Source organism: Physcomitrium patens, chromosome 11 (genome assembly GCF_059467195.1).
Source record: "Physcomitrium patens ecotype Gransden chromosome 11, ASM5946719v1, whole genome shotgun sequence".
Taxonomy (NCBI): Eukaryota; Viridiplantae; Streptophyta; class Bryopsida; order Funariales; family Funariaceae; genus Physcomitrium; species Physcomitrium patens.
Genome location: NC_143420.1, coordinates 3,795,156 through 3,822,192, shown reverse-complemented (window position 1 = coordinate 3,822,192; position 27,037 = coordinate 3,795,156). Strand labels below are relative to the sequence as shown.

The window sequence follows — 27,037 nt, the reverse complement described above, 5'->3', positions numbered from 1 at the left end:
GAAAGCTAACAATGAAATATAGCTTCTTTCAAAATCTCTAATCTAAAATTTAAAAAATAAAATAAAATAAAAACAAAAAATGGCACAAAAACTCTAAACTAGTCTTGAATTTTGCCACCCAAAACTCTAGTCTTAAAACTTGCCCTCCCAAAATTTCAATGACTCCTTCTCACATACTCTTATCTAAGCAAAAAATAAAATAAAAAAATAAATAAAAATAAAAAAATCCCACTTGATGCCAAAATCCCTATCTTAATCTTCTTCCAATACCTGCCTTGTACGACTATAGAGTCGGATGTCTATCCTAAAAGACAATACTCTCAAAGCTTGAATAATCCATTCAAGCCAACAATCTCTTATTTTAAATCCTATTGAAATTTATAAATATATTAAAATTATATTCTTCTCATCCTACAAGCAAAATTAATTATCCTCCAAATATCTTTGATGCACTTAAATTAAGTACATTACTACAATGCCAAATTGGCAATGCTATCATGTAAAGTAAATTCTTACTTGAGAATGTATCATACAACTAGCTGTGGAAAATAGAAAATAAAAAAATAAGATCCTACTAAATCTAATAAAACTTAATTAAATTCTAAATAATCCTTAATAATCTTAATCAAGCTTTAATCAATTCAAATAAATTTAAAAGATATTACAAAAAAAACATAAAGAAGTCATAAATTAATTTCAACAAAAAATATAAATATAAATCTTAAAATAATATAAAAATAAAATATTTAAAGAAATAACAATAATCTTAAAGAAATGTTAAAATAAAATTTTTAAAAGAAATAATAATTCTTTAAAATACTAAAAATAGAAATCCCAAATAAATACTAAATGAATCTAAAATAATCCCAACAAAATTTTGATGTAGTTTCAATCAAATTCTAACAAAACTCTAACATTTTTGAACAAATCCTAACAAAATCTTAATAAAATCCTAATCAAATTTTGAATCCTAAACCAAATCTTAAAGAAATCCTAAATAATCCAAAGAAAATCTTAATTAAATCTTAACCACTTTCTAAAGATGTTTTAAAATCTCAATAAATATTAACTAAACTTTAGATCTTAATTAAAATTTTACTTACATTTCAATTCACAAGCAAATAATAAGCATAAAAATTTTGAGGAGAATTGAATGCACCAATTGAAAAAAAGCTCCCAAAATCTCTTGGATGCTGGCTGCCTATCATCTCCAACTTGAATATTGATCTTTCAACAATCTTTTCTCTTTGTTGAACAATTAAATTCCTTTAAAAAAATTCTGGTGTATAGATTTCTAAGTCTAAATTGCTTTCATCAATTTGAGTTTTAATCAAATTGGCAAATATTGTAAGATTGCAAAAATCCTCACTAATCCTAAATTTCAATTATCTAAGACCATAACTCACAAAAATTCTTTTAAATGTCAATCTAATTGTTAGATTAATATCAAATTTCTCAAAAATATTTAAGACAAATATAATTATGGATTGACAAAATTTCACTTGTCAATATATTACAATATTCACAAAATCCTCAATTTTATAAACTTCATATTTCTTAAAATCCAAATTTACTAAATACATCTTTCATTTTGAAAAGCCCTCGAAACCTTGATATACCTTCAGCTACAACTCTAAATAATACGAATAATACTAGTCTGATATAGGGACTGGGGAAAGTTGTGAGAAATGCTGTGGGATTTTACGCCTGCTGCTAACTTAGGGGCTAGCCAAGCACAATGTAAGAAAGGGCAGGCTCAACGCTCTTGCAGCTGCAAAATGGCGTCCAAAAGAAGTGACAAGATGTGGCCAAGCTGTTGCAGTGTCGCTGTCTGGCCCATCACAGTTATCACCATTTTCTAATAAAGTTTGATTGCCAGCTAAAAGGACGCTATAATTTCTCACTTCAAAGCGGTGGTAAGCCTCCAAATGCCGAGGAGGCCGCTTTTTTCATATTACGTTGCGAGCATTGAATTGCACCCACCTCGTTGATTTCGTGGTTCACCTGCCTGCTCAGAGACAAAGACGCGATTCAGGTCTGTTTAGACGCAAAAGATCATTTCCAAGCTTCACCGAAAGTCAATAAGAGAATCCGCATTTCCAGGTGGGGGTTTGACTATCCGACGTGCCCATACGAGCACGTCGCCAACAGCTGCGGTAACACAGGAAGAGTCCAGGACGGGGAGGAAAAGCTAGTTATGAAATGCTGCAAAAGGGGATGTTACAATTAACATGTGATGCCTTAGGGCTCTAACAGTCGGCCTAGTGACATCACTCAGCAACCAAAAGAAAGGTACGTGTATGGCAAATCTTCGCGGCTCAGTACTAGAATCTTATCAAGTAGTGACTCAATGACTCGTTGGTTCCACACGAAGGAAGACAGATAACTTACAACCCACGGGTCGTGTGTGAATATCACAGGTGCCGTGGAAATTGGCACTTAGAAGCGAGTTATAGGCTTCAAATGTCAATCACAGAAACGAGCAAAAGCTTCCAATGTCAATCGGCACTTGGAAAAGGATCGAACGAAAACTGAGTTGAAAGAAAGAAAATGATCAGGGTGCTAGCATCAACGTTTAACACTGCGCTTGACTCAGGTATCAAATGCTGAAAATTAATCAAATTGATATATGATACAAAATTCCTGTGTGCTGCAAGGCAACAGACGTACAAGTGTGTAAATGAGTACACCTCAATCCCAAGTTCGTATAAATGAACCTACCGTGCCACTCCGCACCCCCTCAAACCACCATCTGCTCCACCTACACCTTGCACAGATCCACCCTCATCCCCCACCAAAATCCATGTCTCCAGCATGTGCCGCACACGGCCCACCCATCTCACTGCCCCCACCACCTACTCAGCAACACCTCCCATGCACCTCCTCGCCCGTTCCGTGCCCAATCGCTTGCCCCGCACTGTTGCGCGTCACATGCTCCCCGCTGGAGCTACCTCGTTCTACCTCATCGAGCTCATTGAGTAGCTCGGAGGATTCAATGACCCGTCCCGCAGAAGCCTCATGCTCAGGCTGTTGAACCGATCCCGAGAGTACTGCCGCGACGCTTTTCTCCAATCTGTACCCCTCCGCATCATCACCGCGAACTCCTCATAACTGATCCGTCCGTCCTTGTCCAGGTCCACCTCCGACAGGATGGCCTGCACCACGTCCGGCTCGCTCGACAACTCTGTCATCGCCTCCCCCACAGCTTCCCGCAGCTCCTCCGTCTCGATGTACCCGCTCCCATCCACGTCGAACACGTCGAACGCCCTTCGCAGATGCTCGTCGTCGTCCAGGCGCTGCAAATGCACCGTCGCAGCCACGAACTCGCCGTAGTCCAGCGTCCCGTTCCCCTCCACGTCCGCTGCTTCCATCAGCATCCGCACCTCGTGCTCCGTCAGTTGGGACCCGATTTCGATCAGCCCCATCTTCAGTTTCTCGAATGTGATGGTCCCCGTCTTATCGCTGTCCAACTTCTCGAACATTTCCTTCAGCCCGTCGATCTCCTCCCCGCCCAGGTGCTCGGCGATCACCTGCAGCGCCCTCTTCTTCAGCTTGTTCATCGCCGAGAACTGCTTCAGCCGCGACCTCACCGCGTCCAGCGGCACGTTCGGGTTCTTCTTCGCGTTCTGCAGCCACGGGTGGTCCAACACCTGCTGCGCATTGTACCGCGCTTTCGGGTCTGGCTCCAGCATGTGCCGCACCAGCGACTTCGCCGTCTCGGACACCTTCGGCCACGGCTCCCGCTTGAAATCCAGAATCCCGCGCAGAATCGCCTGCGCCACGCCCTGCTCCGTCTCCGCCCAGAAGGGAGGCACCCCGCACAGCAATATGTACAGGATCACGCCCGCGCTCCACACGTCCACCTCCGGCCCGTAGTTCCTCTTCAGCACCTCCGGTGCCATGTAGTACGGGCTGCCCACAATCTCCGAGAACCTCTCCCCGGGCTTGAAAAACACCGACAGCCCGAAGTCGATGGCCTTCAGCGGCGCATTCTCGTTGGTGTTGGCGAACAGAAAGTTCTCGGGCTTCAGATCCCGGTGTATCACTCCCTGCCTGTGACACGCCTGCACCACCTCCACGATGGTCCGCGTCACTTGCGCGGCGCCCCGCTCCGTGTAGTGCCCCCGCGCAATGATCCGGTCGAAAAGCTCGCCTCCCTCGCACAGCTCCATCACCAGGTGCACGGCGACGTCGTCTTCATAGGCGCCCTCCAAGGTGACGATGTGCGGATGATGGGGCAGGTGTTTCATGATTGCCACTTCTCGCCGCACATCCTCCACATCCACGGCAGTCCTGAGCTTCTTCTTGGAGATAGACTTGCAGGCGAAAACCTCCTGCGTCTCCTTGTCCGTGCACAAATACGTGATGCCGAATTCCCCACGCCCGAGCTCCCTACCAAGCACATACTTGTCCAATATTCTGGCCTTCGGCTGATTCTTCAAAATTTGGTTGTTGGTCTGATAACCGTCCTGAGGAGCAAATGGATTTTGCCTGCGCTCCTTCCTGGACTTCTTTGTGGAAGATCCTACACAACAGTTACCCATTCTGGCGTTGATTCCTGTGAAGCTATTCTACCTTGTCCAGTCTCATAAAAAGTCGGCTGCACTTTCCCGGGGCTTCCACCACACTCGCAAGATTTATTTCTGACGCCTTGACAGTGAAACGTAAGCAGAGCACCTTCCAAACGCTCTTTACACAACCAGAACCTCTCTTTCTTTCTCTCACTCTCTCTCGCTCGCTCGCTCGCTCCTATCTATCTCTCTTTCTCTCACTACACAACCTGTTCCTCAATTAATCGAACACCTTCTCCACATACCCTAATTTTACACCAACCTTAAGGAACGCCTCAAATCTGCGCAACTCAGAAACCGTACTTACTTGATTATGTAATGACAAATCCCTAACAAATCCAAATGACCCATCCACCGACTAAGCCTTACAATACACTACCTGCTGTCTTGACGTATCTACTTCTTGAAAGAAACCGCACACCCTTCTAAAAGGTGCAATAATTTCTGGGTGTCACATGAGAGCGGAGCTCATGTTTCGATCAGTGGTTTTGACGCACACAGACGCCCACATTCTGTTGAAACCTCCAATGTGATGCAATGAATTTCTTGACCCTGATCTGCAAATCTACGTGCTTATAAAATTCCTCGAAAAGCACGTGCGTGCGCTCTCATTATTCGAGTCCAACATCCTGCGAAGCCAAGTTTTCCGACCCTCGAAGATCCACTCTTCGGCATGCACGTTTTGATTAGCATGCCCAATCTCGTTTAGCTCTTTCACAAGCGATAACTGCCGTATACGCCTGCAGCCGCATCGATCCAGACCCGTGTAGTATTGAAGCCAGAATTATTCCTAAGCTCTAGCAATCTGTACATACGAACAAGTATCAGGTTGCAAAGCTCTCGTCCAAATTTGATGTGACTACGGTAATTACGTAAGGCAAACGTTTCCTATGCCAGATTCATCATAAATTATTTATTTGAAGTGTTCAGATTCAGGAGTGGACAAATAACGGGAAAATACGTTAAACCTGAACCCCGCAATCTCATAAACTTAGAATTTTCTGTAATCAACCACACCGACGTGTTGGTATTGGAGAGAAAGATCATGCATCGATTTCCATAACCAGAAGGTAACTACGATCTAACAAAGGCAATGCAATTACGCAGAGACGTGATGAGCTACCCAACAGACCTATGCGAAAATTGACGATGCAAATTATCGACAGAAGGAGAAAACCGATTCTCCTTCCGAACAAATATTCTAAATTACCGCTGATGCTCTTCAAAAATATTTTAACATTAGAAGAATAGGTCTACTTCAAGCATCGGCATCCTGTGTCTACCAAGGATTGGCGCCATCGGAAGCCTAACTTAGAGGATGCATCAATCACACACATCTACTCTCTGGAGACCCTAAACATTGTGCCTAACGGTCAAACAAGCGCGTCAATGGACAGCTTTCAAGACTGCCTAAGAAATGGCACGAGTAAGTGCCACTTTTCAACTAAGTGCGGAAGCGCACTTTTCCATACTTCTAGCGCCTGAAATTCGCGACAAGCAACAACGAGGAACATGCAAGCTTTAATTTCTCTTCATTGAAGCCTTACTTCCACGACCGACTTGCTCGACTCTTCTACATCAGTCTGCAGATCGCGGTTCTAGAATAAAGCGGGCGGTAAGATGAAACTCAGTACCAAATACGAACTTGTTCAGCAGGATGAAGATTCTACGGCAATTTCCTCTTGTATCTGTGATACGGACTCTGCGCAACGAAGTGTAGCCTAACTGCCGACAAACGCAATCATTGACGAAGAAATTCCAAAATTTGATGTTGAATTGTTAACAGAAGAGTACGCGGACTTCTTCGTCAACAGAGAGGAAATATGCTAGACGGCGTCAAAAGGGCTTTATTCTCTGCCGAACACGCACTTGACTCATCAACCCATAAAAAGGTTACATCTATTCCACGAAAGGTGTCGAAGTGAGAACTTGTAAGCTCTCATTTTAACAAGCAAGCTGAGAAAATCTCTGACAGATGAACCAAAGTGAGGCATCAACCAAAAACTGACAAATGCACTAAAACAAACTCCACAATCGCTTGACACTCCGCGCCACTCCAGAACAAACACGAGCCCCTTCAGCTTCACACAAAACCTCAAAATCCTCACAACACACAACCCTCACACAAAGCTCGCAAGAACTACACCACGCTACTAATTCACACAACACAGTCACCTCTCCTCATCATCCTGCTCAGAAACTTAGAAAATTAACAAGAGCACAGCGAAAGAACCTCAAACACACAGAGCTCCGCTCTACAAACGTACCACGACCACTCCCAACTCTAAGCCAGATGATCCTCGAACTTGGCCCCCTCCTAGTCTCTAGTTTTGGAAAGTCTCAAATGGTCACTAATCCCATCTCGCTCAATACCACGTGTAAGAAGCCTAAAAGAATGTAAAAACTATATAAATACTCACATAACAAATGCAAAATCTCGTTTCCCATCGGAATTCCATGAAACGGAAGCCAAAAGAAAGGTGAAAAAGAAAACAGTGACCTAAAGGAGTGGCACGCGTTGCGGTTCCCGAGCAACATCCAAAAGTTGATTTGAGAGCGATCAACAGACGTGGGCAAGTGTTCAGCGCTCCAGCGAGGGATGCTAAGTCGCCAACATCAGTGTCGCCTAAAACGCTACGACTACCACTCCGTCCGAAGATTTCACCGTCGAAAGCATCCGCAAGAGAGCTGTCGCGCTTCACGAGAAGATGGGTGCGGATGGATTTGGGTTGAGCGAGGGAAATCGGAATCAGAATCAATCGGGATGCAAGATTCGGTGCACTGATCCAAGGCTAAGGCCAGAACCAGAGCCAGAGCCTCGAATGCGTGGGGCGATAATATATTGATCATTATTTGTGTGTCGCCTCCGAGCTACCCAGATTTAAGGGCAAAATCTGAGTGCGCGATCTCTCGCTCTCTCTCTCTCTCTCTCGCTGCTCTCGCTCTCGCCAATGTTGTTGACCGGCGTGGCAGGAATTTGTCCTTGGCTCGCCATGGATTTGGCACCCTGACAGCACGGCAATCATTCCGTCTCTGTCGGCAATAATTGAGACGGAGAACGACTGGGCCGTCAATTCGTGGCGAGGGTTCACATTTGCCGCAGTCTCGCATTCAAATTCAAACCCATTTTTTCTCATTTCCTTCTGAGAGAGTGAGTGAATGAGTGTTTTCATTTTGTCTTTTTTTTTTTAAAAAAATTGATTTAAATGCATTCAAAGCTGTCTGCTGTGGTCAGAATCCATGCCATGCTGCCTGCTTTCATCCCCTCCCTCGCCATGCACTCCGAGGGAATCCACAGCCTCGACTCGGAGGTCGAGCATACATACATCAGAGCAGTATTAGGGTTTGGTGCTCCCTTGGAGTCGTTGCAATGTGTAGTTTGAACGTGGGACTAGGATTCAAATACCTTCGTGCTCACGATTAGTACTAAACTTTTAAAATAATATAAAGAATAAAGAATGTAAAAAATTGGGTATTGGAGATTATTTTCTCTAAAAAAATTAATTATATTAACAAGTAAAATGTAGACTATTGCAATGGTCAAGGTACTAGAATACATTAGCATCCAAATCCCATGTATAGAAGCAGTTCTTAGAACATCTCTCTAAAAAATAAATAATTTAACTATCTTACATGGTTTTGTTTTTGTTATTTGTCTTAAAGATTATTAATTTTTTGTTAAGAGTTGTGACATTTTATTTAATGGTTATTTTTTATGTAGATTTTATAATTCTTTTACTTATCTAAATGAGATTTTTTTTAATGAAAAATATATAATTATTTATTATTATTATTATTATTATTATTTTCTATGTTACAAAAAGGTATATCACACTTATTTGTTTTATCTCTTATTTTTTTATGCATCTTTTCTTGTCATAAGCATATTTATACATCTAAATAAGAAGTGTTAAGTAGAAGATAAAATGTAGGTAGATTTAATAATATCTTGTAGAAAAGTTTTATTGGAAGTTTTATTTATATATACTTGTAGTTAATTGGCAGCTTGAAAACTTGGCCAACAAGTTAACCATGTATTGCATATGTTCGTGACTTGTTATATAAATTAGTTTTGTGGTGCATATGTACATAACTTATCTTGCAAATTAAACATGTTACTTATAGGTTAGACATGTATTGGAGGTCTTATAGAATGTTGCCTTATAGCTCTTAGTTGGGTAATATATATAGAGATAAGAGTAAAGTCTTCTTCATTCTTATCATTGCCTTTCTTATTCTTAATCTTGTTTCAAGAATCTCTAGTCTTCTTGTCTTTAATAATAGCCATTTTAGTTTTAATGCTACTTATTTAAACCACTATGGAAATAGAGGATATTGATAAGGAAAATGATTGTATACTTAGAAGGACAAAAGAACCAATATCCATCTTTTACCTTTGCAACATCGACCTACAAAATTCTATCAATATTTATCATTAAACTACTTACAACCTTCTATCTTTCTATTGCCAATTAGCAACTTAACATCTTTAGTTATACAAGGCCCACATGCTCAAGTTCAAATTAAGACCTTCAATGATATTAGATTAGAAGAATTTAAAAGTGAAATAAAGCTAACTAATAATGTGTTAAAAAATAAGATGATCAATACTATGAAGGCCATTAGTAATCAAATGTCTTGCCTCATTAAAAATCAAATTCCAACTATAAAGCCTAGATACCATAAATTGGAAATTCATATCTCTAAATTGTGGTATAAAAATTGTAGAAAATTTAAATACATAACACAATTTTGATAACAATTCTTACAACAATTACTTCTAGAGAAAAACCAATTTGAATCTTATAAGCCTCTTCATCAATTGAAACAAGTAGGTCATAATTTCATTTTAAATCAAAAAAATAATATGACACCTTATCCTACTTGAAGGAAGCAAAATTTAGTAGGTCAATGTTGGATTGAGAATAGAATTATTTGTTCCAATTGTAGATGATTTCATCCTATGGATTTTTATAGAAGATTCAATTAAATTATTCTTTTAACCTCTTCTTCAAGAAAATATAATAATCAAGCCAAAGAAAATATATAAGGAGTGAGATTTATAGATCCTATTATTACAAATGGTTTATCAATTATATACTATGACCACTAAAGTAATAGTCAAAACTATCAATCTATAATGATAACTCAAACCAATCATCAAACAATGCAAAAACCTTTAGCACATAAACAAAATCAAAACCAATAGCCACAAACTTCTCAAGATATTAGATATATAGTGGCTCAACTTGATGTAACTTCTACATCAAATTCATCACTTCTTAAATCCAACTTGGTACTATTAGGTAGGAAGAAAATCTCTCTTTGTATATTTACCTTCTTTACTTGTAATCAAAAGTATGAGTGCTAAAAAACCAATAGACTTAACACAACTTGAAGAAGATGAAATATATAAGGATATATTAGAAGAAGCATCTAAGTTTGTAGAATTGACAAAAATTATTCAAGAAATAGCTAAAGAATTTAAAAAAAAAAAAAAAAAAAAAAAAAAAAAACGATTTTTTTTTAGTTGAATATAATAAGAAAGAGTACTAATTTGTAGACAAAAAGACCTTGGGCTTCTATTACTTTATTAAAGCGACTAACAACTAATAAAATCTTTAATCTTGTAGAACCTTATAACTTATGGCAAGATCTTTGTAGAACTAAAGCCAACATTTTTTTTGGTTAATTGATTCAAATAGCACACAACTATCAAACAAAGAGTAACATTATAAAAAAAACCAAGAATACAAAAAAAATAGTTAGAGTTGAAATTGATGATGTAAAAGGAAATATTATCTTAAAAGAAAAAAGAAAAAAGATAATAGAAAATATGTTTAAATCTACTATAAACAAATTGAAATTAAAAATCACTCAGAAGGTAGTTATGAAGATAAGATTAGCTGATCAAAGATCTTGTCAACTTCTAGATCAAATTCATGACTTTGGAATGTGAGAAAAAGTTATAGATTATATGGTATCATTTTATGTAATATGTTTATATGAAGAATTAAATAGTTACCCTCTTTTTAACAATTAAATATATTGGTCCTAGACTATACAAATATAAAAATAAAGGTGATTTTGCTAAGTGATTAAGAAAAAATCCTTATAAGAAAGAAGACATTTACATTTGATCTATAGAATTTGAGTCCCATCTTTATGAATTGTCATTAATAAAAGATTGGATACTTCTCAATTTTTGAAAGAATAATTAGAACATTTAAAAAGACTAAGTAGGATTCAAAGATTTATAACCCAACATATAGAAACCATCCAAATGAAAAAAGAAGAGATCTTTAATAGAATTTTTTTTAAAAAACTTAAAAAATTAAAAATAAATAAAAATTAAAAAATAAATCTCTAGAGATGTGATGGTTTAAGATGCTAAAAATCAGAATTTCTGGCTAATTTTGATGAATTCTAGATAAAAACATATTTTATCAAAAAAGTCTTTGTTAACAATTTAGTCCAAATCAAAAAATTAGATAATAAAGACTTTCTTATACAAACTAATAAAAGTTATTATAAGAAATATATGAGATAAACATTAATTATAACACCAACATCTTAAATTAATTTTAAAGTTGTTCTAATTCAAATCTATAGATTATTTTTATCTTTAATATATTGTAGAATTAGACTCAAGACAAAGACATTGAATATTGTTAATTTTATTTTAAAGTCATATTTATTTTCTATAAAACTAATAGAATTATATTAGATTTTTATGGATTTATAATCATGTAGTTTCCGATTCAAATCTTAAAAAAAAATATGGAAGGTACCTAATATTGAGCTAGTAGCTAAGTGTCACGGACACAGAAATACAAACTCGAGATCTAACAAGAAGTTCAAGAAGAACTGGCAAGAACTAGATTAATCAGATGAATACAAGAACAACACCAGAGAGATGAACTAGAGCTCCAAGAGATGTGTTGTCGAGACTGAAGAACTCTTCAGCCTCGATTCCAATATATACTCCTATTTAGGAAGCTTCTCAAGCAACTTCTACCAACTAAGAAGCTTCTAGAAGGTTCGAGAGACTTGTTTCTAGAAGGTTCTAGAAACTTATCTCTAGAAGGTTCTAAGGACTATGTCCCTAACATCTTCTACTAACTAAGAAGCTTCTAGAAGGTTCCAGAGACTGGCTTTTACGGGATTCTAGAAAGTTGTCTCTAGAAGGTTCTAAGGACTATGTCTCTAACCTCACCCCTTCTTTTAGCTTCGAGGTCTCTGAGAAGCAATATTATTGTTAATCAATACCAACGTAAGAAAATGAAGATCTGTCACATAACGTCAGCTATGAACTCCAACTGTTGTTCATGAGGCAAGTGGTTCATCGGCCCTTGAAGCCAATGGTAGTGGCCCACTCCTTCAACTTCTGACCAAGCATGAACTTGTGAGTCTTCATTATGAAATTGTCCTACAAACACGCCTTTTGGCTAACCATCGTAAGTAGGCTCGGACTCAAATACAATCACCAATGATCGGTTACTCGGTATCCTCGGTCGTCGTCGTGGTGTAGGCGGTTCTTCATCTCGGAGTCACCTTCGTGAGCTAGTCGGTTGAGATAATCTGACTGACATGGTATCTATCTCTTGACTATCCATATTAGAAGACCAAATTATGGCTACTGAAAAAATCTTACTTTATCTTGGGGAAAATAACTATATCAACTACGAATTATAGTAGTGCTCTCCCCCTTTATTATATTCTTGGATGAACAAGCTTCAAAAGGAAGCTATCGTTGAACCGACTTAAGTTTATGACGATGTTCTTGATGAAACTCCAGTACTTTTTGTGGCACATTGACGAGATTTTCAGCAGGCTCCCACGTTTGCTCATTAATGTCGTAGCCACACCAATGAATAAGATACTCCAACTTATCCCACCTTTGCCGTGAATCCAGCACCTTTTCAACCTCGTATTCTTCGTGGTTCTCAATCTCAATACTAAGTGGCGGACATTGCACTCTTTCAGGAAAAGACGACTCTCGATAAGGCTTCAACAGAGAAATATGAAAGATTGGATGTACCTTCATAAAAGCTGATAATTGAAGCTCTAATAGTTGCTTCACAAATCCTTCAGCTACTGGATTGTTATTTGTTGACAGACTCAATAAATCAAGCTTAGGATGATATCCATAGTTGGAAAAGAATGCTGTGTATTGAGTCGACACATCGAGGGTGTTGTTATATGCAAACTCGGCTAGCAAAAGATATGCGGTCCAATCGTCTTGCTGATAGTTGATGTTGCATCATAAATATTGTTCTAAGACTTGGTTCACCCATTCCGTTTGGTCGTGAGTTTGAGGATGAAAAGCCAAAGAAAGCTTGATATCCACCTTCAGTATCTCAAAGAGACATCTTCAAAACTTTGATACGAACTAGGTTCCTCGATCTAATACGATATCATCTGGTAGTCCATGATATCAATACACATTATCGAGAAAGAGCCTTGTTGTAACTTCATTGGACGATGTCTTCTTGCAAGGGATAAAGTGTATCATCTTTGTAAGCCGATCTACCACGACAAAGATGTTGTCAAATGAGTTCGATGATGGCAAGTCCGTGATGAAGTCCTTGGAAATTGAAGACCATGGTCGACGTGGGATTGGCAATGGCTGTAGAAGTCCATAATGGCGATGCCGAGGATTCTTGGATCTTGAACAGATGTCGCAGGAGAGGACAAAATCTTTCACATCCTTTCACATTTGGAGCCACCAAAAATCTCGAGAAATAAGCTCCAAGGTCTTCTTGAATCCAAAATGTCCCACAACTGGAAAATCGTGGTGAGATTGAAGAACTTGGAGTCGTGCTGGTCCTTTTGGGATATATAACCGCTCTTCAAAGTATAAAAGATCTCCCTCCACCTTGAACTTATTGTCATTGGCATGCTACTTAATATCAATGGCTACTGAATCTTCAATGGTCACGGCACATACCTGATTCAGGAAGTCAGCATCATTTGGCACAATAGTAGCGCAAAGCTGAAATTGCTCTAGCTTCAACAATGTCATACATTGTTGATCAAACGTTGCTTCTCCAACCTTTGGTACAAGATACGATCTCTTTGATAAGGCATTAGATAGTCCTTGCTGCTTTCCAGGTCGATAAGTGATAAGAAAATCGAACCTAGATAGCAACATATTCCATCGAGCTTGACGTCGATTTAGAACTCGAGCTGACATGAAATACTCCAAATTCTTGTGATCCATGTATACGTTCACTGGATGTGCAGCTCTTTCAAGAAAGTGATGCCATTCTTAGAAAGAATCCACTATAGCAAGAAGTTCCTTATGGTGGATCTCATAATTGATTTCAGCAATAGAGAACTTTCGAGAATAGAATGCAACCGGATCGAGCTTCTTGTCTTCTCCCATTTGTGAAAGTACAGCTCCCAAAGCAAAATTCGAAGCATGAGTTTCTAAATAAAAGGCCTTTGTAAAGTCTAGATGTATCAAAATTGGAGTCGTAGTAAATGTCGTCTTCAAGTCTTGAAACGCCTTCTTCGCTAGAGGTCCCTATTCCAGCTTATCCTTGCATGTCAATCGAGTGAGAGGAGCAGCAACTTGAGAGTAATTCTTGATAAAGATCCGATAGAAGTTAGCAAAACCAAGAAAGTATGGTACGTCTCTGACCGTCTTCGGAACCTTCGAGGACACAATTGCTTCCACCTTCTTGAGGTCCATCTTTAAATCTACCGTAGTCCCAACGAACCCCAAAAATTCCATCTCTATTTGGTGAAATAAACACTTCTCCAACTTGGCATATAGTCCTCGCTCACGTAGTTTCTCCAAGACCAAACGAACGTGCTTTTCATGCTCTTCCTCGTTTTTGGAAAATATCAAAATATCATCCAAATACATGACAACAAAATTGTCAAGGTGCTCTCAAAAAATGTCATTCATCATATGTTGAAAGACCACTGGAGCATTGGTAAGACCAAAGGGCATGACATTATACTCAAAATGGCCATACCTTATACGGAACACTGTCTTCCACTCATCTCCTTCCTTGATTCGTACGAGGTTGTAAGCTCCCCTTAGATCAATTTTTGTAAAGTTCCTTGGACGTCTAAGTTGTTCTAAAAGACCAAAAATCAAGGGTAATGGATAACGATTCTTCTTTGTTACCTTGTTGAAGCCTCGATAGTCCACGTACATCCGCAAGAAGCCATCTTTCTCTTTCTTAAATAAGAAGGATGCCCTAGTTGACGATTTTGAATGATGGATGAAGTTCTTGGCTAGATTCTTGTTGATGTACTTCCGCAACTCCGCCAACTCCATTTGCGATAAGTTGTAGATTGGGCCAAAAGGCGGTTGTGCTCCTTCCTACAAGTCTATGGTGCAATCATATGGTCGATGTTCCACTAGCATGTCGGCATTCTTCTTTTGAAATACATCTTTAAAATCCTTAAATTGCTTTGATATACCTGCTGTCGAGATCTTCTCTCCGGTTATTGCAGCCACATAAATGATAAACAGTGCGCTTTCCTTGGACGATCTTACAAACGCTCTTGCTCCAATGAATAAGGATTTTTCTATTCGGGATTTTTTACTAGGCTTGTTCTTGGATGGTTTAGTAGAAAAGGTCATCTTCCGCAACCTCCAATCTATGGATGGATTATGCTTTTCTAACTAGGAAAGACCAAGTATAATAGGATTTGATGGAGTTTTAATAATATTGAAAATAATATGACTACTATGGCCCTTAAACATCACTTCTATAGGTTTTGATTCATGGGTGACACTACCAGACAATAAAAGTCATCCATCTATGACCTCAACGTGAACAGGTTTGGATTTTTGTACTAAAAGGATCTTATGATGCTTTACAAATTCTTCGTCTAAGAAAACAAGCAGATGCTCCTGAATCTAATAATGCTAAGGTTCTCAGTTTTTGAGGGCCAATAAACAAAGAGATTGTAAAACAAAGGGCAGGTTGAGCGGAAAGAAAGGAACCTAGTTGTTGTTGCGATATTTCACTGTCTAGCCGCACGGTTCTTATTGTGGCTACGCAACCTCGTGTTCTTGAACAAACGCACCCCTAGTCTTGATAGTACGTCAATTTTGCTTCTTAGAGTAGTTTCTAACTTTGTTGCCTTCTTCACTGCAATATAAGCATAGACCTTCCTCCATACATCGCTTTTTTTCTTCTAGAGTAAGGGACTTGACACGTACCGCATCAATTTGCATGTCTTCTATCTTTGAAGGTGAATTCACATTGCTTGTCGACATATTTGAGGCATGGAAAATCATACGTTGTCTTGAGTGTTGATCTTGGTGACGTTGGAATAGGCGGTTATTGCACTTCACAGCTTGGCTAATAGCTTCGTTGAGCATTCACGGATTAGGAAGAGTTAACAGCAAATCCTTCACATCGTCTCTTAAATCCCAATAGAATTGATTCATTAATGCTTCTTCGTTCCAATTGATGTCGCATGCTAATTGCCTGAAATACGATGCATAGACAAATGTAGAGCGCATCCCTTGTCGTAGTGACCGGATCTTTGTTGTAGCCCATTGAACCTTGTCATGTTCACCAAATGCTTTTACAAATTCCTCCAAAAAGGTTTCAAAGTTGTTTAGTATGGACAATCGTTTCTCAAACAAAAGAGCAAACCATGATAGAGCTTACCCTGTAAGTAAGGTTCCAACAAGTCCAACACGTGACTCCTCCATTGAATAGCGTTCGGGCAATAAAACTGTTATCAACCTGATTTGATTGACGAATCCTTGAAACTTGGAATGCATACCATCAAACTTGTCCGGAAGGCTAATTCGGGGCTCTTTATATAGTAGAACCAGCCGTGCTTGTCGAACTTGAGGCAAAGTTGCTTCTCCAAGTACAGAAGTTTGAGGCTGGTGCAACCTAGATTGTGCCATCCTAGATGCTCCATCATTATGAAGCCTTGCCACGACTCCTTCAATCTCTATAGTTCTTTGTGATAACGTAGCGAGGGCATTCATGATAGCATCCAACTTGGACTCCGAATTTTTTGTCATACTAATGTCTTGGCCTCCAGCCATTCTAAGAGAAGGACAGAAATGATTCTACAAGAAGACAATATTGGTTTAGAGGAGGGTACTCCGCAACCTCTAAAATGCCTTAAGAGCTTCAAGAAAAGGGGTAATCCACTCTCTCTAAGAAGAATAAGACTCCAATATTGTAACAAAAGAAGTATCAGTTTAGAGGAGGGTAATCCGCAACCTCTAAAATGCTAGTACACCTTCAAGAAAAGGGATAATCCACACTCTAACGAGGAAGAAAATAGCTGTGATATTTGAGATGAGTTCAGTCTCAACAAACTGTCGCGGACACTGAAATTGTCATGGACACAGAAATACAGGCTCGAGATCTAACAAGAAGTTCAAGAAGAATTGGCAAGAACTAAATTAATCAGATGAATACAAGAACAACACTAGAGAGGTGAGCTAGAGCTCCAAGAGATGTATTGTCGAGACTGAAGAACTCTTCAGCCTCAATTCCAATATATACTCCTATTTAGGAAGCTTCTCAAGCAACTTCTATCAACTAGAAAGCTTCTAGAAGGTTCCAGAGACTTGCTTCTAGAAGATTCTAGAAACTTGTCTCTAGAAGGTTATAAGGACTATTTCCCTAATAGTGATTGATAAGTTGAATATTTAACCAACAAGTGAGCGACATGTCACACATGTTGATGACTTGCGATACAAGTTGATCATGTGGTGGACATGTAGGAAACATATTTTGCAAGTTAGATACAAGTTTTATAAGTTAGACATGTATTGGAGGTCCTTGCAAATATCATTGCATAGCTCTTAGTTAGATAGTATATATGGATGCAAGAGTGAGGCCTTCTTTGCTCTTGTCAACACCTTTTTTAGTTTTCTTATTTCAAGATCCTATAGTCTTTTTTGTTTTTGGCAATAGCCATTCTAGGTTTAATATTATATCATCTTTAAGTGATATCTACTCTTTTATTATGATACAAGTATATTGATACTTTAATTTATATCTTTGATAATTATGTGGTGTCATATTACATGAAGCCTTGCTTGAGGATGCACCAAGGACCTGGCTATGGAAGATAGAATAAAAATTGCAACAACAAGATTTTAATTCTAATAGAATCCTAAATAATTTCAATTAAATCTTAACAATACTAATCAAGCTTTAGTCAAATCTAAAGAAATCTTTAAAAAATTACAAAAAAAGCATATAGAAATTATAAAAAAATTTAAAAAAAGTATTAGAATAAAATCCTAAATATATTTTAAATAAATTTCTATCAAATCTTGATTTAATCCTAGTTAAATCCTAAATCAAATCCTAACTAAATCCTAAATAATCCTAAATAAAATCCTAAACAAATCCTAAATCCTAATCAATTCTTAAATCCTAAATCAAATCCTAATCAAATTAATCTAATCCTAGGGTAGTTTAGAACCTCAATATCTATTGATTATATTCTTGATCTTGCTTAAAATTTTACACACCTCTCAATGACTAAGTTGACAACAAGTACATAAAATTTGAAGAAGATCAAACCTACCAAATAGAAGATCAGTCTTAAATTCTACTTGGGTGTTGGTTGGCCTCCTACTCCAATCTAAATGTTGAACTTCTAGTGCCAATATCTCTTTCTTGAACCATTGAATTGTCCCAAATTTCACTTAAATTGTTAAAAATTGAGTCTAATTTTTTTATATATATATATATATATATATATATATATATATTTTACTTTGATCCAATCAATAGATTGCTTAAGATCTTAAAAATACTCACTAATCTTCAAACTTCAATTTTTGAGATTTTAATCCACAAAAACCTTTACACACTTTGATCTAACCATTTGATTGATATCAAAATTTGTACACATACTAGTAACTAAAATACCAATACACTTATACACATACCACAAAATTCAAGAAACATTCAATTTTGTAAATATAATTTTATTTTAAAAAATCTAATCCAATTAAGAACATCACTAACTTTGAAAATTCACTTAAAACTAAATATTAACTTAATTCACATAAAACCAATGCCCATAGAAATCTTATTAAGTCTACTCTCCAATTTCACTCTTTGATTTACAAAAGAACCCTGGAGTCATCATAAGTACATGGTTTTGTGTCTCAAGATTTGATTTCAATCTAGGTTGACAATTAGTCCTCTCCGGGTATCAATTCTTAGCTTCTTGAGGTAAATTTTGCTAAAATCTACTGTTGTGTCTCTCCTACATATGCCCTAATTATTTAGTTTTCCAATCTACTTTACATTAGATTATTTGTGGCCCTACTAAGTAAGTAGAAGCCTATTTTGTAAAAAGGCAACATTAACACCCTTTTGTTTTAGTATCTTTTTGACTATTATCTATATTTTTAAGATAATTTGCTATAATATTTTAAAATAAGATCTATAATATAATATTTTCTTCTTTCTTTCATTCATTAGCCATATTACATCACAACAATAGTATAAGATATCAAGAATTAAAAAATATTTTATAACCTAAGATTGACTTTTATATACTTAATGTAACTTCTAACTATGTAAAAAATCTAAGTAGTATAATAGCTTGTGAATCTTGTTTTATAATTTTTCTTGCTATTAAATAACTTATCAAATAAGCAAGCTTAATTATAAATAATAGGACTTTATGGATGGTTCTTAGTAGAGTTTCAAAATATTTTAGATATATTAAATATTTTTCTTCTATCAAATTTGAAGAATAAATTAAGTTTTATGAAGAAATAGCTAAATGAATTCCAAAAAATATTCTATAGATTATATAAAAAAAATTAAAATAGTATGGATATAACATGCAATAAATCTTTATGTTGTTTTAGAATACTCACTCAGGATGAAGAAGACACTTAGAGCTTGTTAAAATTACAATTACTAATATCATTTTCTTCAAGCATAGAAATGGACCTGAATACTCTTAAAATAACATGAAAGAAGTAGTGCAAATTTTGGCTAAATTATATTTTTTTTTATATAATTTCTATTCTAATATAAATTAAAATTTAAGAATATAAAATAAAAGATGGTAAAACTTTCTAAAATCAATTTTTAATTTAAATTAATTTAAAATTATTAATTTTTATTCTAATTATAATATAAATATATATTAGTTAAAATATTTTAAAAATATTGTAAGTATTATATTTTTATTAAAAATAAAAATTAGAATTAAAATAAATCTAAGCACATCTTAATGTTAATTCTTTTCAATTAAATAATATATTTTTTGTTTTTAAAAATCTTCTTGTAAACAATAAGCTTATTTAAAATCAAGATAATTATTAGAATATCAATGAATGATGATGAAAGTTCACACAACGCTTCACTTGCAACTACAAAATTTGAAGTTTTATGTTATATTAAAAAAATCTTAACATAAATTAAGAAAAGTAGATGATTAGTAACTTAAAAATTAAAGGATAAGATTGCATATTAAATAAATAAACTTTTGGAAATAGAATCACTAAATATTTTTTTATTACCATCATAAAAAAATATTCTTAACTTTTGATTATTGAATTTTAGAATTAATAAGGTGTCAAGAAAAGAAATCCTTTTTAATTAAGTAATATATTCTAAAACTTATAAAAAAAATAATAAAAAATGCGAAAATTTCTTCAAATTTTCTTTTGATTAATTTCTAATATAAATCTATTTTTACTTAAATTCCAACCTTGACATCTTTTTTCAAATATAAATGAATTAGAAGTTAGCATTAAATTAAATAGCAAATGAAAAGGCTTTAAAATTTGATGGAATAGATGTTGAGTTTTTAATATTAATTATAATATTATTAAAAAATTATATTTTTATAGTTAATTATTCTGTAGAAATTGGTTTTTTTTCAAAGCATTATAAAAGACACTATTACCTTATTTTGTAAAGATAGAAACTAGACCCTGTTAAAGATCTGGTGCTGTTTTATCTTGTTATATATTTTCTAAAATTGTTTTATTAAAGTATTACAAAAGAAATTGCAATTAGTATCCGTAGAAGTAATCTATCTAAACCAATATTTTTTCTTATTTAAATATTTAAATATTTATAATATTAAAAATATCTATAAAAATTTAATTTAAAAAATATAAAATGTTCATATTTTTATAAATAATTGATTTTACCAAGGCGTAATGTAAATTATTATAAAGCTTTGTCCTTCAAGTAGTAAAAAATTGGATTCTAATGCCACTTTTTATCTCATGATAAAATTCAATTTTAAAATGTTGTTATAAATTTTTAAATAATCTACTCTTTCATAAGAGATTTTATTAGGGAGAAGGTTGACTTGTGGTTTTCTTTTTCTTTGTTTCAACTAATAAAAATTTCAGTATTAATATTTAAATCCTTCAGTCCAAATTAAAAGATTTTGTAGCATTGATATACAATGGAGCTTGAATCAATACATTACATGTGGATATGTTGATGATTTTACATTCATACTTAAAAAAAGAATTATGCATACATCATGCAAAAAATCCTAAATTTTCTTGACATTTAGACTAGAAATCAATTAGTCAAAATACTTTGTCCATTGGCAGCATAAAAAAGAAAATTAAAGATTGCAATAGATTCACAAACTTGGATAGGTTTAGGCATCTTCTAAAAATTTGAGCAAACTTCTAGAAGCTTTGTTTGGTGTTTGTTGAAAGCCTAATACTTTGATAAAAAAAAATTTAATAAAAAAAATAATATATTTTTATTTTTAATGCACCAAAAAAACTAATGTAGTAAAAATAGTCATTTTAGTTGATAGTATCATTTTTTCTCTATAAACTTTCTTTGCCATAGAGGTTGGTACATCTTCATCAGATTTATTATAAGAATTCTTCACTTTAGAAGTTTAAGTATTCAAAAAAATTCTTAGATATCAAATGATAAATATTAAACCAAAGCCTTTAGGTAATTGATAGCATGATTTTGATTGGACTTTAACATTAAATTGTAGATGAACAATTGGTTCTAAATTTGTTTTAAAATACATTAAAAAATTAGATATCTCTATAATACAATTCATTTACTAGAATAAACCAATTTTTTTATGAAGTATGAAAAAATTATCTTTAAAAGGGCCTATAATTTTTTTATATGTAAACATTAATTCTATATTCACTTTTACTTTAAATAATAAAATATATTTTAAGGATTCAAATCATTTATTAATTCAAAAAGAGAGATATAAAAAAATGGTATTTTACTTTTTCTATTTAATAATTAATTTTAATTTATAAAATATAAAATTATTGGCCTTTATAATATTCTTTTAGCTTCTTATCTAAAAAATGAATGAAAAAGAAGATACTTAGTTTATTAATTATTGTAGAATGGACTTTAAAAAAAAATCCAAAAAAATAAAAAATATGTATATCAATTTTTTTTTCTAATCAACAAGCTTATGTATGATTTTAATAGATATTTTTGGCATCAAGAAAGTAATCAACAACTTACAAAATTAGATAAAATAATAATGTTAAATAAACTTATTTTTTTTGTACTATACCTCTTTAAGTTAAGAGATTTTGTTTTGTATGGTCATTAATACAAGGCTTGAGTCTATAGACAATTTCAGTTCATTATGATAAATCCATATTATAAATAGAAGTATGGATTGACTTCTATATAAAAACATAAACATATGAAAGGCCAATTAAATATATAAAATATCATGACAACTTGCATATACATATATAGAAAAAAAAACTAAATTATAAGGTAATAAATTTTTAAATATAAAAAATAATTTTGAAAGCAAGAAGCATTATTGGCATTAGAACTATTTTGAAAATGAATTAGAATTCTAAATTAACTAAATGTGATTTAATTGTCTAAGATAATCTAAAAATTAAGTAATTTTTAAGATAGCAGATGTTAGTTATTAAATTTTCTTATATATGATATTAGAGTATAAGATGTAGTTATTTTAAATTTTACTTAATGAATAAAATTAATATATATATATATAAATATATATTATTAAAAATAAAAATATACTTACCATGAATATTTGCTAAAATTTAACTTATATAAAAAAAGAATAGATTTGTTTTACAAAAAAAATAATTATTTTAGATATTTAATACTTTATAAGTAAAGATAAGATTTTACTAGTAATTTAAGTTAGATAAAATCAAAAATAAAATAATTTGAATATAAAAAAAGATATTTGATTTTTTATTTAGATTTTTTTTCTATATGTATATATATATATATATATATATTTTTTTTAATCTCAAAAAAATTATTTCAAAAACAAAACTAAGATTAAAGTATGTTGTAAAAACTACTACATTACATGATAAATAAGTTTGCAAAGTCATAGAAGATAATTTATGTTGCTAAATCTAAGATAATTCTTTCAAAAAGATAACAATAAATAACAATGATAAGTATAAAATTTCAAAAGTATTTAATTACATTAAAATCTTAGTAGGTTGCATTCAAATATATCTACTTTAAGATAGTGCTTTTTTGAAGGATTCTTAAAAAATTGTTCATTTTTTCTTCTATGTATCAAATTTAAAAATCATAAAAATTTAAAAGTTTTAGTACATTTTAAAATAAAATTATTGATTAGTCATATCATTATTGCATGTTTTATTCAAAATAAATCTTTTAGAATATTTTTTGCAAAGATTATTTTAAATTTTAGGTCTATAGAATCTTACTAAAAGACATGTATATAAAGAGATTTTATTTCTATCTAAAAAATACAACTAAGATGTTTTTAAGAAATATATTTGCTTTTGTAAAATGGAATTTCAGCAAGTGTAGGTACATTCAAAAAATAAATTTCTAATTTTAATATAATTATTATTTAGAATCAACATACAACATCTATATATGGATTTGTAAATATTTTGATACAGATTATATTACTAATTCATTCAAAATATTTTGCAAAATCTTATTATAGGCAGAATATATTTTAAGTCAAATTTTAAGATTAGCTGAAGTTAATTATAATTTAATAAATTCCATTTTTTTATAATTATTAAAGATAAAAGATAAAAATAGATATTAAAGTTATATACTTAAATAATTAAAAAAATGTAATAATTGTAATTACCAATAACCAATTACGTAAGTCACTAAATCAATTCAATTGGGTATTTAGTACTTAGCAGATTGAGAAAAAAGTGGTGCTAGAACAAATGTTTAGTAGTCCTATGTATGTGCAAGATTTTGTTGGATACATAGATAATCATATTAGATACAATATTTTCTATGGCTTAATGGTCGCTAACTTAAAGGTTATGCAATATAATGGTTGAATAAAGACTAATCATACTATAGAGGAAGTAAAAGTTTTTAATAAAAATCAATTTACCATTTAATTCAATATGGTATTTACTTTGGCTGTGAGTTTTTTGAATGTAAAATTGAGTAGAATAATATAGTCACAAGATCACCATATGATTTTATTTGTTGATTTTTTTTTTAATGATAAAAATTGCCTTTGAGTTTTAGTTGTTTGAGATTCAATTTATATCATAGTAATAGCAACTATCATAGTGATGGAGTCTCAAGTTCTCAGCAAAGAAGTGATAGATCCATACTCAAAGAAGGGAGTTGTGTTTTTAGCTAGATCAAATGGCTTATAATGGTCATAAAGTTTCTCAATCTGTAAAGGAACAACCTATTCAAGTCGACTCTACATCAGCAATTAGTGATATATCAAGGACATGAATCAAAATAAGAAGAATTTTAAAACACTCTTGTGTAACTCAAAAAGAATAAATATTTATTCCAAAAATAATACATCATTAAATCTAGAATGGCTATTTTCAAAGACTAAAAGAGTATAGACTCTCAAAACTAAACTAAAAATAAAAAAACCATTGTCAAAAATAAAAAAAAAATGCTTCATTCTTACCTCCATATATATTATCTAACTAGAAACTATATGGTAATGTTTTATAGGACTTCCAACATGTGTTTAAATTGCAAGACACATGTCTTAATTTGCAAGGTAAGTTTTTTACCTTATAGTCAACTTATTCGGCAAGCTACCAATATATGTAATATGTGGCTAACTTATTAGCTAAGTTCCTAACTTATAAACACATGTAAAGTTAAATTTATATCTATAAAGCTCCTAATAAGTTTTTTAAGAAGATATTATAAAATTAATCTATTTTTATTTACTTCTATTTAATCATATAGATAATTATTGAAATAAATAAATATATTTCCATGACATTACGTCCTCCTTTTTGTTTTAGAAATAAGTTCTACAAGGAGCAGCCATCATATGTTGAAAAAAATTATGATGCAACAAATTGTATTTGCTACATATTTTGATCTTTATTCTCTTTGAAGATGGTTGATAAATCTTTTTAGCCATCAATAGTATCTTATGCCAAGATAAAAGATCATCTTTTTATTTGATTATTGTTGAGGCCTTCACAACTCCCTTCAAATAAAACATTTGGAACACCACTTGTAATTATTTTTACGTCTAATAAAATCACCTACCATCAAAAGTCTCTTCTAAGGTCATGATACCAAACATGTTGTATCTTGCCATTTATTTGAAGAAAAATATGTCGTTCTTCAAGAACTTTATCTCAATTATGTCATCATGAAGGTTGTCACAATTATAATATTTTGTCCAATAAGTTAGCAAACGATTGCTTTTGAATTGAATCTAGTAGTTGTTGTTTCTCTATCTCTTTAGTGCTATTATGATGCACTTAATTTAAGTATATAAAAGATATTTGGAGGATAATTAACTTTACTTATAGGAAGGGAGGAATATAATGCTAATATATTTATAAATTTGAATGGAATTTAGAATATGAGATTGTTGGTTTAAATGGATTATTCAAGCTTTGAGTATATTATCTTTTAGGATAGATATTCGATTTTATAATAATTCAAAGCAAATATTAGAAGATTAGGGTAGGGATTTTGGATTTTGGATTTTGGATTTTGGAATTTTTTTTTTTTTTTTTTTTTTTTTTTTTGCTTAGATAGAAGTATGTACAAAGCAAGGTTGCTAGAATTTGGAAGCGGCAAGTTGCAAGACTAGCTTGGGATTTTCAATTCTACTTATTAAATTTTTATCTTTCTATATTGAGATTTGGAAAGAAGCTAAATCTCATTGTTAGTTTTCCAACAAGTTTTAGCATGTAAAGTGAAGAGGTGTAATGAGGAAGATTCATGCGGATTTGTAGGAGGGAGGTCATTGGAATTTTTAAGCAACACAATTCAAGACTAAATTAGATGTTTTTATGTCATTTCTTGTATTTTTTATTTTTTTCTTTATTTGAAATTTTAAAAGAAGTTGTGTCTCATTATTAGCTTTTCAACAAGCTTTAATATATAAGAAGAAGAGTTATAATAAGGGAGATCCAAGGTAATTTGTGGACAAGGAATTTAAAAGCAGCGACTATAGTAAGCAGTCAACTTTTTTTTTTTTGATTTGGCTCTCATTTTTTCAAATTTTTGTTTATTAACTTTTATAATTTTAAGTTTGTAACTTGAACTAAGTTCAATAAATTAAACTTTGCTTAGATTAAATTAATAATAAAATTTATTATAGATATTTTAGTAAGAAGAGATTTGAATTTAAAATTAGAGCTAGGAATTGGAAGCATCTTGGCACAAGAAAGAAATTAATCTAAAATTTGTACTCAAATTTTGAGCTATCTTTTTTATATTTGAATTCACAGAGACAACATTGTACTTTTTATAATCTATTTGCAATTAAAAACCTTGTATTCTACAAAAATAATTAAATAAGTTATATCAAATTTATTATCAATAATAATAATAATAATAATAGTAATAATAGGTTAGATTTTTAATTTGGCTAAAAAAATATAAAACATAGATTCAAAGACTTAACATAATAGGTAATATAATAATAGCCTTAAATATGAAAAAAATAAGAAATTTTAGCATATTCAAATATATATATATATATATATTTAATATTTGAAAATTTGAAATAAAAACAAAAATAAAAAGTTGTTGATAAAAATAACTTTTATCCTAAAAAAATGAAAATTCAATCAAAAATTGAATCCTAAAAGAATAATAAAGTATTACCAAAGAAGATTCTACTTATGAATAAGTAAGAAAATATATTATCAATTATTTACACAATAACTTATTTATGGATCATATTAAAATAGAACAATATCATAAATGTATTGTACTCTAAAATCTCAATTCTAAATATGGATTTTCTTATGACATTTATAAACTAGAAGCTATTATTGCAATAAATAGATCTACAATTTAAAAAACAAATGACATAATATAACAAAGTAATGATTAATAGTCATATATTGTCAATTTTTTAAGCCACATAAAATATTAATGTACCATATATAATTTTAAGATATGTCAAATAGAAGAGACTTAAAAAAAAAATAACATATATATTATCCAAGAATATTAAAAATAACCAATAAAAAATATACATAATTAAGTTTTGGC

The 27,037-nt window shown here is 32.8% G+C and overlaps 1 protein-coding gene across 4 annotated transcripts; it reads right to left on the bottom strand.

The window, feature by feature from the left end:
* Positions 1–1,516: 1,516 nt before the first annotated feature.
* Positions 1,517–7,509, bottom strand: LOC112288670 (calcium-dependent protein kinase 30). Of its 4 annotated transcripts, XR_016505395.1 has the most exons (3): positions 7,072–7,509; positions 2,722–5,376; positions 1,517–2,008 (listed from the first exon to the last, which is right to left on the bottom strand). XR_016505395.1 is itself a non-coding variant. In XM_024533134.3 (2 exons), exon 2 carries the CDS (start codon positions 4,542–4,544, stop codon positions 2,958–2,960), a length of 1,587 nt encoding a protein of 528 aa, XP_024388902.1. In that variant the 5' UTR covers positions 4,545–5,376; positions 6,206–7,016; the 3' UTR covers positions 2,600–2,957. The 4 variants fall into 4 exon arrangements, 3 of the variants coding, with proteins under 3 accessions (XP_024388902.1, XP_024388904.1, XP_024388905.1); XM_024533134.3 differs by lacking the exons at positions 1,517–2,008; positions 7,072–7,509 and adding an exon at positions 6,206–7,016 and having other exon boundaries at positions 2,600–5,376; XM_024533136.3 differs by lacking the exons at positions 1,517–2,008; positions 7,072–7,509 and adding an exon at positions 6,805–7,016 and having other exon boundaries at positions 2,600–5,376.
* Between the last annotated feature and the right edge of the window lie 19,528 nt (positions 7,510–27,037).

What these genes read in the sequence shown, in the direction of transcription:
- LOC112288670 (XM_024533134.3), bottom strand. Translation starts at nt 4,544, where the DNA reads ATGGGTAACTGTTGTGTAGGATCTTCCACAAAGAAGTCCAGGAAGGAG.